The 16,664-nt window shown below is 39.6% G+C and overlaps 1 protein-coding gene across 1 annotated transcript in view; it reads right to left on the bottom strand.

Annotated features, from left to right (window-relative positions):
* Positions 1 to 16,664, bottom strand: part of PHEX (phosphate regulating endopeptidase homolog X-linked) — a 101,812-nt gene that overhangs the window by 58,261 nt on the left and 26,887 nt on the right. Inside the window, exons 7-11 of the mRNA XM_005424887.2 lie at positions 16,436 to 16,552; positions 13,304 to 13,387; positions 12,859 to 13,004; positions 5,628 to 5,721; positions 538 to 666 (exon numbers count right to left, since the gene is read on the bottom strand). Coding sequence (XP_005424944.1) covers positions 538 to 666; positions 5,628 to 5,721; positions 12,859 to 13,004; positions 13,304 to 13,387; positions 16,436 to 16,552 — 570 coding nt within the window. The remainder of the gene's footprint in view (positions 1 to 537; positions 667 to 5,627; positions 5,722 to 12,858; positions 13,005 to 13,303; positions 13,388 to 16,435; positions 16,553 to 16,664) is intronic.

Here is a 16,664-nt window from a genome sequence, read left to right as displayed (position 1 = left end):
CCAGATATAAACACTCACTATGTGACTCTCAGCTTCCCTTAATTTGGGCCAGATACCAGTCACATGTTTCTTGCTCAGATTACACAGACTGCTACTGGGTAGCAGTCACAGTTTTCAAAGAGCAATCCTAAAGCAGAGAAATCTCAACCAGTTTTTTGATTACTCAGTAAAAACTTTACCATAATAAATTATATTAGCAATAACAAACCATTTCTCATCAATAGCCCTCAGTCTGTTCCTGCACAGCCTGGCTGTCACTATTTACATAAATAAATGGTGTTCAGGCTGGTTCTGAACTGGCTGCTTAATTGTCTGTGGGACTGCAGATGGAAAGAAGGGGCAGGGCCCAGATGGGCAGAAAGGTAACACTTCTTCAAATTCATTCCATTTTCTCCTAAAGTTTTGGGGTTTTTAAATTAAATAAAAACATTTTCAATAATCTTATCTCTTTTTAAACTTTGTTCTAACATCAGAGGCAATTTGTGAGGATGAAACCATGAACTGAAAATTTCCAGATAGAGACTGCAGAGGACTCACCATCTCTTTCTTGTCTTCTTTAAAATGGGCTTTCACAAACATCTTACCCACAACATAAGGGAGGGCATTTTCTACAAGGTCCACACATTTATCCCACTGAGGCAGCAAAGTTGTAGTCCCATGGATCACCTGTTGACAGGGGCAAGTATTAGGCCATAACATCATGCTGTTTAAGAAGAATCCACACAGGGTATTCACCAAAGCATATTTGTCAAAAAGCCACCAAAAGGAAACAATAATGATACTCTACAGTTATTTCTATTTTCATCCAATGCTATGACAAATATTTTGAACACCACAAAATACCTGTAAGGTTTTAAACTTCAGAACAGTACAATGGTAGCAGTGACTTAGAGAGACTAGGCTTTGAGAAGTAGTGCTTACTTTGGACTAATCTTGGTATTCTTTCTGTGTGAGAGACAATTTCCTCTGGAAAAACTGTGCTGTGAGATATCTCCTGAAAATGTTTCCCTCTCCTCTGACAGGGTGAGAAGCCTAGGAATATTGTCCTCATGAAGATTGGGTTAGTCCTTATGAAACACCTCCCGCAGAGCCCTCCATTGCCATGAACTAATGACATCTAACACAGATAGGTACGTGTTCACACCTTCTTGTCATTTACCTGTCCAACTACTTTTATGGCAGTTCGTGTAATATAGTAAAATTGCTTTCAGTTCCTTTCTCAAATGGAGTATTTTCAGGAGAAAAGAGGTTTGAGGTTTAAATCATCAAGTACATTGAATATGTTTGTCTCCCCCCCCCAAAAAATTAAAAAATCACTCTATGTTGCAGTAGAACGATGTTGGTAGAACAACTTGCATGTTTTACTAAAGGAATGGTATTCAATCCATACTTTCAGGCTCTGATAATGTCACTGATAAATGAGTTTCAAAAGAAACAGTTGAGAATGGTCAACACAACAAGGAACAAGGTAAAACAGAACTCAAGAGCATTTGGTGCCTTGGTTTCTGTTTCTCTCAGGAGCAAAGTTATTACTGTGGGTGCTTACCTAGCTAACACTAAATTGCTCATCAAGATGCAGTTTGTGTAAATAAATCCTGCACACAAGATAGAAGATGAGCTCATGTGAGCAATAAACAGCGCTGGTTTAAGAAACTTTTGTTATTTTCAATGTTCAAAGTGTTTCCTTCCCACTTAAGGAACTTCTTAAGCTTTTCCACAGAGAACAAGCACAATTCCAGTCCAGCAGTCAACACCTGACAGCAGTGTAAAGGCAGACCATAGTCAGCATCAGACCAGAGCAGGTGGGATAGAGATTTTGGCCTCTCACAGATTATAAAAGCCTCTTAAGCACCAATTTTGCAGTTTCTGAGCCCTTTCTTTTTTCCCATTATTCTCCTCCTTTGAGCACAAGATTAAATGTCCAGCAAAATTAAGGGTTTGGATTTGTCTTTTTCCAATAGGAAAATATTTCATTGGAAAATTCCAGAGCAGCTTAACCCTCAGCTATTGAAGGTGAGATATTTTGGTAGTTCAAAGATTGATTTTCCCTATCATATTGTCTGTAATTAAGCATAATCAATGACTCACACTTAAATACACCAGTGAATTGCATTTCCAAGTGCTTTTTATTAATACTGTATATGCAGTAATAATTTTTGATGGCAAAGAGTACATTGCTTCTAAAAAGAACCCCTATTAGTCAAACCAATACACAATAAGGTGATTTTTTTTTGTAAGCAAAGCCAAATTTGACAATCAACTCCTTTTCCAAATTCTTCAACCTTTATACATAACAAAACAAAACACTCAAAAAAAGATAAGAACAAAAGAGAAGAAAATTTCTCTCTGGGGTCAGAGTAAACCTGCAATGGAGCTTTTTCCTGATGCAGGGGAAAGAAGGGGAGTTATGGTATTAGTCATCAGAGCTTGAAATTCCTTCCAAAAGCTGTGAGTATGCATCAGCCATAGAAATAGTCAGGAGATGGAGCTGGCTTTTAGACTGTGGCATACTATTATTACAACATAATAATTATCATTATTTTGAGGGAGGCTTGACTGCAAGGAGGACATAAAGGCAGCACAGGCTGTGAGACCAATAAAAATAGAGCTGAGAGGAACAGATTATATCTCACAGCTGGTTTATTGGTATTTATGTCACAACAGCCAACAGGAACTCCCTCAAATGGTCCTCCTAATATTAATGTACCACTCTAAAACACAGTACTTCAGGTAGTAACAGTGGCTATAAATAGCAGGTTTCAAGCCCTCCCAGCCAATTCAGAGCTTCACGACACAATTAACCAACCTCTTCCCCAGGTGCCACTGCACATTTACAAGGTCTCAAAGTGCCACTGCAGAGGAGCTGCTGATAGTTGCTGGTGTGGTACTCAAAGCACTTTCTCTAGAGTCAGCAGGTTTGTTCTATTTCTAAACCTGAAGTTTTTTTAAAGTCTCATCATGCATTTTTCCTTCTCTTTGCAAAGATTTTAAGGCCCTGGTGCCAAGATTTCTACACACAAGGTATAAAAGCCACCGATAGAAAATGAGAAACTGGAGAAAAAAAATAGTCTGCTTATGATGGTTGAGGCTGACTGAATTAATGAAACAATAAATGTATAAAATACATCCTTTCCTTTAAGGGTCACTGATTCGTCTCAAGGTCATATCTTTTGAGTAGTAATTCAATGTTTTATTCTCTTACCTGGCAGAGGGGTTGGTGGATCCTTTTTATGATCTTAAAGTGCCTCTAGTTCTCAATCCTCTGACTAGACAAATCTTATTCAAAAACAGACTAGTCCAATGCCTTGGGCTCCATTCCTTGTATCCTTTCTATTGATCTGTGAAATCTACAGTGATATACATGGCCAGAATTGTTTAACTTATCCATCAGTGACTACAGGAAGGGGCAGAGGCCTCCTCAGGGAGCTCACTGCAGACCCAGAGCTGGGAGGAGCGGCCAATCCCCCCGAGAGCTGGGCAGCCCTTCAGAAGGGCCTTGACAGGCTGGACAGAGGGGCACAGGAATGGTCTGGAATTCAGAAAAGGCAAATGCAGGGTCCTGCCCTGGGGAAGGACCAGCCCAGGCACCAGCACAGGCTGGGGGTCCCCTGCTGGAAAGCAGCTCTGCAGAGAAGGGCCTGGGGGCCCATGGACAATGAGCTGTCCATGAGCCAGCAGTGCCCTGGGGCCAAGAGGGCCAAGGGGATCCTGGGGTGCATCAGGGACAGCGGTGCCAGCAGGGCAGGGAGGGGATCCTGCCCCTCCACCCAGCCCCAGTGAGGTGTCTGGAGGGCTGTGTCCAGTTCTGGGCTCCTCAGCACAAGACAGACGGAGATTTCCTGGAGCAGGTCCAGTGCAGGGAAACAAGGATGAAGAGACTGGAACATCTCTCTTATGAGGAAAGTCTGAGGGAGCTGGGCCTGCTCAGCCTTGAGAAGAGACAACTGAGGGAAGCTCATCTCTGTTTTAAAGTGTCTGCAGGGGAGGTGCCAATAGGATGGAGCCTTTTGGAGGCTCTTTTCTGTGATGCTGAACAATAGGACCAGAGGCAGAAATTGATGCACAGGAAGCTCCACCTGAACATGAGGAAGAACTTCCCTCTGCAGGGAAGGAGCACTGGCACAGATTGCCCAGAGAGGGTGTGGAGTCTCCTTCACTGGAGATGTTCAAGAACCATCTGGGCACAGTCCTGTGCCAGGTGCTCTGGGATGGCCCTGCTTGAGCAGGGAGGGAGGTTGGACCAGGTGACCCCACTGTGGTCCCTTCCAATCTGACCCATTCTGTAATTCTATGACAGCCTTGATGAGATTATTAAGCACCGAATCACTTTGAATTTGATTTCTCTCTAAGCTTCTATGTCCCAGAGATGCAACAGCAGCCAGTTACCATATTAAAATGCACAGCTTTTAATATGGTAACCCAAAGCTTAATATTTCCTTTCAGGATTTTTTCTGCCATTACATAACTCAGTGTAACTCAGTATTGTGCTACAGACTGGCTGATAGCCAGCATCAGTCTATTTTACCTGACTAGCAAAAAATGTCCCAGGAGAGGATACCTACAAACTTGTCACTGTTGTTCTGACAGCCAATTTCTCATATTTTACATGAAGAAAATAGCATCTTTAACAAGACTATTTTGAATATGATCTCAGAAGTACAAGAGGCTGCCTTTCCTATGTAGTTTCCATCAAGCTATTGGAGTTTATTGTTAGGTATGTGATCAACTCAGAACTATTCCAGTATTACTCAAAGCAAAACAGTATAGGTTCTTTAATTAGTCACCTGCATGTCTCACCAGGGAGGACAGAACACCCATACCTCCTGCACCATGCCAGCCTCCTGTTGTCTGCTAATTTTCATAATGGCAAATAAAGTTCGCCATCCAAAGAAGCTTAGACACAAGACCAAGTACCATTCAGTTTCAGTTTCATCCTTGGTTTACTTAAGGAGCCCTCACACTGCCCACATGATTACCAAGGTGGATTTCTATTCAGGGTTCACTGAATCAAATGTATATGTTTTACATAGATGCCCATATTACTGAACAGATAATTAGTTCTGCTCTCACAGCTTGTGGCACTTTTCTGCTTCTTCTGCAACCCCAAGCTGGAAGGCACCTGATCATCTTCTCTGTGGAAATGGCTGGATATCCTTGTGCTAGAGCTCATGTCATGGCATTAGAGCATGGGAGAGCATTGAGCAAGCTTTAAAAAATTGAAATCCTAGACTTCTGGTTTAGTACAGCTGTATTTATAAATGGGCAAAGAGTAGTTTTCAAAAAGTATAGATTTTGGTCAAAAGGGTTTGGCCTGAATGTCACAGCCCACCTAACCTCAAGTTTCTGCAAAAGAAGACTAAGTTTTTTAAAGGGGAGATTTCAAAACCTCTTTAACATAATCTAAAAGACTTTTTTTTGTTTTAGTGTCATATAAATATTTTAGTGTCAAACACAAAAATATGTATATCAATTGTTTTATAGTGTGTCTTCAAAAATAAAAAAATTTATTCAAGAAATGTATCCAGCATGGAAAACATTTTGTGTTTTGCAAAGGTATAGGCAACTATAAGGGAAACCAACAGTGTTAACATTAGGACCCTTGTAAATGCTGTGAAAGCATAACTTACCCGAGAAAATTCCAGCCACCGATACTGAAAGCGTCTACTGAGGTTAAATAACCTTGAATAAACCATCCTCCATACCAGGTAATTGGCAAGAGTCCTGTTAAATCAGGCATATTTTTATCAGACATGTAATCACATATGATGTACCACAAAGCACTCACAGAAATAGCTCCCCAAACATTTTACCCCAATGGTGGAAACTTCACCTTAAAAATTAATGAGTGATGGCCAAATTGATAAATCCCAATTACATGGAAGAATCTTTATGATTGCAGCCATTTAATATATAATTGCCCCATAATAACCATCTGCTAGGGATAATTTATAACAGGACGATCACCTAGTATGTAATTTTTAGGTAACTTTTTTTCAAAAGGCAGCTTTGATTTTCCTTAGAAGTGGCAAGAACCGTGTTATAATAATAGTTGCATCAAAGTTCTATCCAGAGACTAACTGGTTTTTCTTTTGTAGATCAAAGTGAATGTTATCTCCCCTCATTAGTAGGGCACATAAATGGTAACAGAATAGATAAGAGTCCATCCCATATACACTCTCATTATCTCATATTTGTATCTTTCATTAGAAGTTATCAATATGCTTTGAAAACTTCTACTATTCACAAAGTTATTAAAGTATTACCATTCCTATTTTGTCAGATGGATAATTGAAATACCAAAAAAGAGAAGTATCAGTAACAAAAATCTCTTAAGAATCAGGCTGAGAGATCAAGGAAGAGCTTGTTTAAAACTCCCAGGAGATCTGGCATCCATGCCCCTTTTCTAAAACTTTGGGCACCTGACTGGAGGATTTATCCAGCCTGGATTGATATCTCTCCATGTTCAGCAGTGGCTGTATGAGCTAAAGGTGCATTCTGAAATACACAATTCAACCTCAAACAGTCTCAAAACAAGTCCAACAATGGCCTACACTTACTATTCTCACCTTCTTTTATACATGACATATTTTTCAAGGACAGTCATGGCTTCAAAGCCAGGATATTCAAATGTTATTTGCTCCCCACTGGGATATACATAACATTTTTGACAGGCCATAGACTTCTCTGTGAATAGGAAAATGGCTCCTATGCAACCAAGAGTGCTATTATGGGCTGTCTGAACAACTCCCCCATCTCTAAAATCCCATTTCTGCAATCTCCCGTTGCCATAGGTGTGGGGCAATGCAGCTGTTGCTGCAGCGTCACTCCATTAGAGACACATCACTTCACTCAGAGACACATCCCAAGCAGCTCCCTCCTCTGAATCATAACAGCTTGGGAACACACTTTGTGGGCACGCTGTCTTGACAGCAGCATTTGCTTGAGACATAACTTTGGTTTTGCCTCTAACCAAGCTCCAGTCCACCCACACAAAGCCTTCAGCTCAAGAGGTGTTGTTGCATCTCTCACACTGGATATATTCCCTCTTTTAGTACACAGATATATTCTATAATGCACCTAAATGCCCACAATAATTGTAAAACATATCTGGAAAAGATTTTTTAGCATGTGACATGTACATTTATAAGATAGTACAAGTCACAAAAGCCAAAACAGTTAGCTCTGTTTAGATAATCACACCATTTTTAGATAATGTTGAGGATCATTAAAAATTCATTTCAACCTGAGAAATGCCACAAAGTTCAGACTTTTCCCTTAACAAGTTTCAGACAATGTGGAATTTTCTTACTCAATGACAAGTGAAGTGCCCTAAAAGCATTCGGCTCTCATTGTTTTGTTAAATTACTCAAACTCCAGAAACCTCACAAAAATCTGCCTCAGATATTTCAGCACAGCTGAAGAATCTCCAGCTGTAGGAACTTCTGCAGCATTTATACAAATCTCACAGATTAAAAGGTTAAAGATCTGCTTCAAGTCAAAAGCCTTGGGGAAAATCCTTAGCTAAATAAATCAATATCACGCACCAATTATGTATTACAATTTGGTAATTGTAACTTGCTCACAAAACCAAAATCAATTCTGTCTTCTGTGTACTTGTTTTCACACAGCAATGTTTGTCCTTACATTTGAGTTGGGGAACCTCTCTCAAAATGGCAATGAATGAAAAGACTGAAATTCATAAAAATAAGTCAAAAGGTGACTTATTGAAAGTCAGTAATATCAACAAGAATCCAGAAATGTTTGTGTCAGATATAAGTAATGAAGGTGGATGACAGTTGTAGGAAATATAATTAATTGGAGATTGTTTTAATTTGGGAAGGAAAAGGCTGACACATGCTAAAACCAAGCTGTCTGATGAGACAGTAATAATTCCAGATTGTAACCACAACAGAATCCACAATGCATTAAACAACAGGGAAGTTTCACTTAATGCTTATGAATCAGGGGTGGGAAACAGGTGGAAAGGTTGAGGGGGTTTGTTGTCATGTGTTTGAAGCCCAGTGTGCTTTAGTTTGTTTTTCAAAACAAAATAAAATGTTAATTTAACTGAATTTGTTTACCTATTTGGGAAACGATTATTTTACATTTTGGACTAACTATGCAAACTTCAAATCATTTTATTATCTTCAATTGGCTTAAAAACTGACACTTTTTGCTGATAAAGTTACTACAGTGCAGATCTTGGGGTGATTTTCATCCTAGTTTCACAAATAAGTTCACTGAGGCTCAGAGAAGTTAATCTCTACACATAGAGCAAAATCCAGTACACAAATAAAATATAAAAATCCTCTCTGCTCTTTCAATGAGACCAGACTATTTGTTGTTGTAACCTTTCAGAAGAGTACACTCTATTTTAACTTCCTGTTAAATGCCTGTTGCAGAAAGTGTAGGCTCACTTTTAACCAGTATGACCCTTATTATGACACACACTCCCAAAGGAAGTGGTAGAGAGATTGTTTGCTGGGACAGTTAAAATTATACCAGTACTTATGAATATTTACTAAAGCACTTTCTGTCCTGTCTGAGAATAAAGTAGGTTGCTCATGTAAAATTCTGTGAGTTTGCAATATTTTAATCAACAGACATGGTAGCAATTAAAGAGGACAGATTTAATATGAGATAGGTGGAAAAATTAATTGACATTTTAAGAAAAAGATCTCTCACAAATTTTAGATCTGTTTGAAAATTCTATTCAGAACTGAGTCACGAATCAAATTATAAGTACTGAAAAACTTTTGCCTCTATTGCTAGAGGCACTAATTCAAGGCAAATTATTGTAACTTCTCTGATTTTTCAGACACAGACTAAGACCAGAAAAGAGATCCAGTGCCTCCCTCCATCTCTGAAGAAAATTCCTCATATGCTATATGAATTAGAGTTCTTCTCAATGATCAGCCCCATATTGCAAAGATATGGGAGGGTAAGACAAAAGGAAAAGGGGCCTGCAAGAAAGCTGGAGAGGGACATTTTACAAGGACATATAGTGATAGACAAGGGGAACTGGCTTTAGACTGAAAAACAACAGATTTATCATCTGTTAGGAGGAAATTCTTTACTGTGAGGGAGATGAGGCACTGAACAAGTTGTCCAAGATGAAGCTGTGGATGCCCCATCCCTGGAAGTGCTCAAGGCCAGGCTGCCCTTGCCCTTAAGAGTGGGTCATCACAATGGGGCTCTGAGCAGCCCAGCCTAGAGCAAGAGTTCCTATTCAGAACTGAGTCACGAATCAAATTATAAGTACTGAAAAACTTTTGCCTCTATTGCTAGAGGCACTAATTCAAGGCAAATTATTGTAACTTCTCTGATTTTTCAGACACAGACTAAGACCAGAAAAGAGATCCAGTGCCTCCCTCCATCTCTGAAGAAAATTCCTCATATGCTATATGAATTAGAGTTCTTCTCAATGATCAGCCCCATATTGCAAAGATATGGGAGGGTAAGACAAAAGGAAAAGGGGCCTGCAAGAAAGCTGGAGAGGGACATTTTACAAGGACATATAGTGATAGACAAGGGGAACTGGCTTTAGACTGAAAAACAACAGATTTATCATCTGTTAGGAGGAAATTCTTTACTGTGAGGGAGATGAGGCACTGAACAAGTTGTCCAAGATGAAGCTGTGGATGCCCCATCCCTGGAAGTGCTCAAGGCCAGGCTGCCCTTGCCCTTAAGAGTGGGTCATCACAATGGGGCGCGGAGCCGCCCAGCCTAGAGCAAGAGTTCCTGCCTGTGGCAGGGCTGCTGCAAGAAGGGTAAACTCGACTTAGCCATAGCAAATCTAGGGTTGGTAAATCCTGTGCCAGCCACCGTGGTCGGTCATACAGGAGACCCAAATTAACCTTATATTGGTGTAAAGAATGGTCACATGTTATCCAAGTAGCAAAGATTTAAAAGCAACTGAGCTGTCACAAGCCCAAGATGCCAATAAGGCCTCCACAGCAAAGAAGATCTTAGAACAATGATTAATTGAACTCCACGAAAGCCAGGGCACAAATTGGGATTAGATACCCCACTATGCCTGGCCCTAAATCTTGATGCTTACCCCTACTAAAGCATCTGCCCAAGAACTATGAGCACTAATGCTTAAAACTCTAAGGACTTGGTGGTGCCCCAAACCCACCTAGAGGAGCCTGTTCTGTAATCGATGATCCACCATATATAGGGTCCCTTCCAATCCAAACCATTCTATGATTCTATTAAATTAATTACGCATTCTGACATCTATGAGAATGATAAAGCTGCTTCTTTCAACAGCTGCAAAGATCTCCAGAAAGGATGGATTTAGGGTATCCTATTTATGGCTCCCATAAAGCACCAGCACACCGGTAACAGGGAAGGGATATAAGCTCCCAATTAGTGCCAGCACAGTTCTGTCTCTCCCTTTACATGGCACAGCTGTACTGGAGCTCTGCCATGGCTCATTTGCATCACAGCTACATACACACTTCTCTTCTTCCTCTAATAGAGATAAACCCCATAGAAACAAATTAGTACACCAAAAAGCTGAAGGAATCTCTGAAGGCCTCTTACAAATGTGTGACTTACTTCAGCACCTGACATGACTAGGGCTAGCAATTCCCAAGCTGGTGGAAACTCCTGCAGGCCAGTGCTGAGCTTCTTGGGCAGCTCACCATGGAGAGCCCAGCTCCTGGGCTGGAGTCACAGCAGTGCCCTGGCTTGGGGACTTCAGACTGACCTCTGGACACTGCTGCACCTATTTCAAGCTCCCCACAGTAACTTGATTATATGCAGTTAAGAAAAATTCTGCTAAACTCATGCTACACCATGTCAATGTGCTCTCTTCTAGTAGTATTGCCCCATGAATGATTTCACAATTCAAGATTGCTCAGCAGGTTCTCTGAGGGAGAAATTTTTAATACAAGGATTGTGAGTCTGTACAACTTGCCACCTCCAACACAAATTGCTTCTGTAGCCAGACTTAATTTTCACTCCATTCTTTCCTCCACCTGAAATAAACTTCATGAAATACTTTACCAGATCACTGGGTAAAATACTGGGGCATGAGCCATCTTTTTGTAACATTTTAAATAGTACCCAGGCTAGCAGGGTGCTCATTCAGGAAGAGGACACACAAGGCAGTGGAATAAAAGTATATTTTAGGGATAGCCTTGTAACTGAAAAGAATATGAACTTGGTGAAAGTACCTGCTTTTCCTAATGACACTCCATCTCCTAAAGTGATGAGAAGATAATTCCCATTATGAACACTGAAGAAAATCTAAAATTTTTAAATTATTTTCTAGGAATTTCAGGTCTAGATATTTACAGTAACAAATCAAATTCATGTTGTTTACATTAAATAAATCTTTAAAACGTCATATGGAGAATGACAAATGAGATTATCTAAAAGAAAGCATTCTTGTTAAGATTTCACAGTTCACCCTACAGGGAAATGCTGAGACCTCATTGTTAGGAGTCCACATCGAAATGATTTCCAAATTTTCTCAGGCCAGATAGCAAGGTTACCTCTGGAGCAGACTCTGACATTTTAAGTAATGAACATTCTCACCTAATAGCTGAACATGATCTTGCTTATCAGGCCTGGGCTGTTTGGATACATTTTACACACAAGAGTTTGAAGCCTGCTTGGGTTCAGTTTAGCACTATTTGCCATTTCTAACATTTATGATGCCAATTTCTTAGGATAAGACTGGACAGAAAATGCCTATGCCATTAACACCTATAAAATATGCAGTGTGAATATTCTGGAACTGGTTTTGCTCACCCTCTCCCCCTGACCTGTGAGGTCAGAAACCTGGTCTTGAGCTTTGCTAAAGACAGGCATTGCAATTATTTCTGGTCTTACTCCAGCCTTCAGACATACAGGCTGGCTTAAATTCTCTTGAATAGTCAGATTTTCCTTAAATAAGAAACTAATGAAAAACATCTCCAGGTATTTACTCTGTAGTTACAAAATATATTTGCATCTAAGTGTATTTTTATGCAAGAAATAACTAATTCCCTGTTATCTTGCTAGATATGCATCGTCTAAATAATCATTTATACCCACCGATGTAACAAACTTTGAGTTAGAGAGCAGGGACAGCCCAAATAATTTTAACAACTTTCTTCAATAGATTAATATTGACAGCAGTAATCCTACTTATCTGAATCTTTTTAAAGAAAGTATATTTGATGATCTGTAGGCAAATCAGTAATTTTTATTTTTCTGATTGTTTGATTTGTGTTCTATTTTTACAGGTACTATGAACTAATGTAAGCATTCCATCCCTAGTGACAGAGAGAGACAATACAAGAATAATCTTTGTCCTTTTTTTCCTGAAATACATTTGGTTGTGGCCATACTGTACAATCAGCACAGATTGATATTTGGAGACAATATCTTAACAAAATTTATTTTCAAGTTCAGTAACATGCCTCAGAGACCAAATTATCAGAGAAATCCTTTAGATGTCATCAGTAAGGATGTTTCAAGTGGGATGTCACTTTTTCATTACTGCCCAAAGCTGTCTTGCACATCTACCATGTATAATCTGAGCTACCTGCATTTTACAACTATGTTCTACAGGTGTAAAGGATTTCACAAGATACAAGACCCTATAAAAGTAAGAGATGCTGAATGCTTCTGGAAAGAGCAGCTTTACTGCAACCTGTGTTAACCATAGAAGAAATGTGTTGAAACTGAAAATTCTCTTGCTGTGCACAAGGTAATATCTAAATCCTCATTCAGACAAAACCAAACAGACTGTTTGCCTAGAGACTTGATTCCAAGAATAGCTGAAACTCATGGGAAAAAAAAATAGAAAAAGCATTTGATGTCCCCTTACAAGTGTGAGTGAAACCATCATAGGATCCTTACTTTTTCCTTTCATTTTCTAGTATCCTGAATAAATCTTTGAAGTACTGGGGAACACGGACAATCACATTTTCTGAAGGACCTATATCTTTAAGCTCAGGATAGAGTTTGGTGTCAATCACCTTCTTGATGTATCCCAGCCAGTCAAACTGCAACGACAAAGAGAAGGCTGGTTAAAGCACATTATAGATGATTTTTTAACTAAGTTACACCTATAAAATTAATGGTTTCAATGTTTTACTTATTAAAAACTTAGAAACTATTACACTTTGTCATTACATATGTTTTCAATCCTCATTAAAGTTGGAACTATATTTAAAAGAGCATACACTGCAAATGAGCAGGCACATTCCGAGTGATACTTTTTTAACATGCTGCTCTGAACACTAAAGACAGTTTTAATTATACAGGTCAGATATTAAAAAAAAATCAGTTCTCCCCAACCAACCTGTGGAATCATGGCACTAAGCTCTGATATGTTCATTTTATTGTACATCACCTCACTTGTTCGATTTTCATATGGAATCATGATCTGGTGAAGAGAAAAAAATGCACAAAACCATCAAAACAAGGTTTATCTTGCAGGGACTCTTACATCATTACCATCCTTCATAATCCTGGTGTAGAAATATCTCACCACCTGTTTTCCAAGCATTTATGGCATTAACCTCTGTTTCTGAGGATTGCATTTAACTGGAAGAAATGGAACATAGTTCCTTTTATGTTTAACTTATTGCTGGGAAATTTAATGAGCTGCATGACTTCTTTGGACTTCAGACTGATTTAGCTCTGATTATGCTAATACATAAGAGATAAAAGTACACCTTGAGCATTAATATTTATTCATTCCTTCCTATCGAGTAGAAGCCAACGTCAGATTTAACAGGTCAAATCTGAGATAGGTGCATCTTCCTAACTAGAAGTGCATCTCATGTCTTTGAATGTTTTCTTCCTAGGGATTTACTCCACCTGGGGGAAGAGCCATATACACACAAGTTTCTCCCCATTTCACCCCATCATCCTGATTCCATAGCAGGAAACCTGAGTCTATAGGCCAGACACAAATAAAGCATTCCCCAACCGGGCCTCTCATCTGTGTGACCAGAGGAGATGGATGTCAAGTTCCTCTGCAGCCTCCAAGGATACAGCAAAAGAAATCCTAAATATGAAGCAAGTCCTTTTATAACTGACAAGAAGGACATGCAGACTCCAAGACACCCCTGTGGTTCATATTAGTAAAACAAACTAAGTACAAGATATAGCTCAAAATTTTCTCAGTGTTCAAGAGAAACAAAAATTCCCAATGGCAATTCCAGCCTTGCTGTAAGGTAAATCCTATACAACAGGCTGCATGCTGGGCAGTCTAAAGGACAGAGATTGACACCAGACTAACCAGACAGCTGGCACTTCTCCAATCAAAATTCTCCAGTAAGTGTTTATGGTTTTAGTATTGCTTAAGCCATAGGGGAAAAAATTACTTTTTTTTCCCTTTCTGCAAATTTCATTTATCTGAAAAATCTTTAAACACTTCTTGAAGCCATTTACTCCCTTCCCCTCAAAACCTTCCCTCTTGCTCCAGTGATTCAAACTTAATAAAAAAAAATCTTCCTTGTACACAATAAGATCTCTCAAAGCATGCCATTTATTCCTATATCCAAAGTATTCTTGCTGCCTCTTCCTGAGCACAGAAATTCTCCATTACATATGTTTACTTGAAAAAATGCAGAGGAACAATGCATACAGTAAAACCTCCAGTGACAAACAGGACTACCTCCATCACAGAGTAAGATGTTTATATAATCATTATGTTTATTAGGGTTTATGCAACAATCCATGTCCATTGACTCATGCCTAATATGTGGACAGATGTTAGGAGGATTATTCTTACTAAAAGAACCTGTAAGCAAGCATGGCTTGTTGCATAACGATGTGCATTACTGATGCTGAGGGTTGTTACATGATCCATGTCATCTTACATGCCAGCTTCCCCTTACATACTTTGTGGATTAATGCCCTGTAAGACACTTGTTAAGAAAAGCATTAGAGCTACCAGAGCTAAGGATACATCTTCTTATGCCATCTCTGATAAACAGAACCAATATGTACCGTTTTTCAAGTATGCTGGGTCACAAGGAAGTATTTGTGCATTAGTCCATCCATGCTAAGTAACTGAAAATTAATTTTGGGTTTGGCTTAGACATTTAACAAAATTTCATCCCTTTCAGCAGAGAGATAGAAACCCTGATTGGCTACTATTGTGGGTGGCCCTCACTTCTGTACAAACACGGCATTAAGAAGCATCCTGTAGACTGCAACAGCAGGATCCAGATAAAAGACATCTGCTGCATCACCTGTCCTGTGCAACAGGCTTCTCTGCTAAGAGGAGACCAGCATTTCACAGGGATAGCTCCTTTCCTTGCCAATATGAAGGAATACTCAGCTCAGCTGCCAGTTCTGCAAACCAGCATCAAGTCTGTACCCTTACTTTTTGTGGTTTCCCAACCACAAAGGGTTGTGACCACTGAGGCCAACCTTTCTCTCTAGTTTTAGTACAGGCTGAAATGATAATGAACTTGCCACTCCCATGAGTGGGATTCCTGTAGTAGCCACACTGAAACAGAGACATAGAGAAGCAAAAACGCTCCTTCAACCTGCAATAATCTTGTGGCATAAATTAAACTCCTTGCAAAAATGTCACCAAGTAAATGTCAGAACCAAGTACCAGTTTTAAATATGCTTAGCTTTACTCAATTCAGTTGATCCCCTAAATTAAAACATCCACTCTCCCAGACTACTTCATGAAAACACTTCAGGACCCAAGGGTGGTAATGCTGTAAACACCACCTCTCACCAAGATCCAAGATCCCACCTAAGTCTTGCACTGCTTTTAGACTCTTACAAAGAGAATCAGTCCAGTCTGCTGTAGCATCCCATTAATTTTTAGTCTGCTTCTTAAACAACAGAGGTGTTGTGTATTCTCAACACAGGTGTGTGGCCAGAGCTCAGATTCTATGCAGCTTCAAAATTATAGAATCACTTAGATTGAAAAAGACATGTAAGGTCTTGAGTTATGTCATATTTTTCCAGCTGCCCAGTGAGTACCAGTGAATTGGTGTAGATGCACTTCAGCTGGGATTTTGATCTCATCACCTTTTTGGAAGGAGAAGCCCTAATTCCTATGGGACCATCCTCAGGCACTTCCACAGTGTCTAACCCTCAACAGCCCCTGTATCTCTGTTGCCATATGGATTTCCATCCCCCACCTCCACTGAGATGGCAGACCAAAGGGCCTCGCTAATACACCATCCCTTAAACATTGCCATGCCACCCCCAGGCTTGCCTCTGGTCAGCCTGGGTGACATTACAATTTAAAACACCAAGGGTAGTATATAGGTAAAGTTTTTCCCCTGAGAACAAAATTAGCAATTTTATTTGGTTTAGCAATTAACTAAGGGAGAAATATTATTCATCCTTTCTTCATCAGGGTCTGTTCCTTTCCTTCTGCTTCTAAAATCTCTTTGCTAAAGCTGTTGATACAATGGCTTTTCATTTCAAGAAAGGATTATATTGGATTACCAACCTCTGCTATTTTAACTTCCAGTTTTAGTACTGATTTCATATCAGATTCAGCTCGGGAGGCATTTGCACCCAGCAGCACTGCTGTATCAACCATGAACTTCAAAAAGGCATCTCGGTACTGTAAAGAAAGAGAAAGACTGAAATGACAACAGAATTTGCTCTTGAGGAGAGTTGCAGCAGCAGACCAGAAATGCCCAGCTATAGCAAGGGGTATATTACTTTCATGCCAA

This window comes from Geospiza fortis, unplaced genomic scaffold (genome assembly GCF_000277835.1).
Source record: "Geospiza fortis unplaced genomic scaffold, GeoFor_1.0 scaffold161, whole genome shotgun sequence".
Classification (NCBI taxonomy): domain Eukaryota; kingdom Metazoa; phylum Chordata; class Aves; order Passeriformes; family Thraupidae; genus Geospiza; species Geospiza fortis.
Note: the sequence above shows the minus strand (reverse complement) of the source record. Positions and strands in the feature narration are given on the sequence as shown.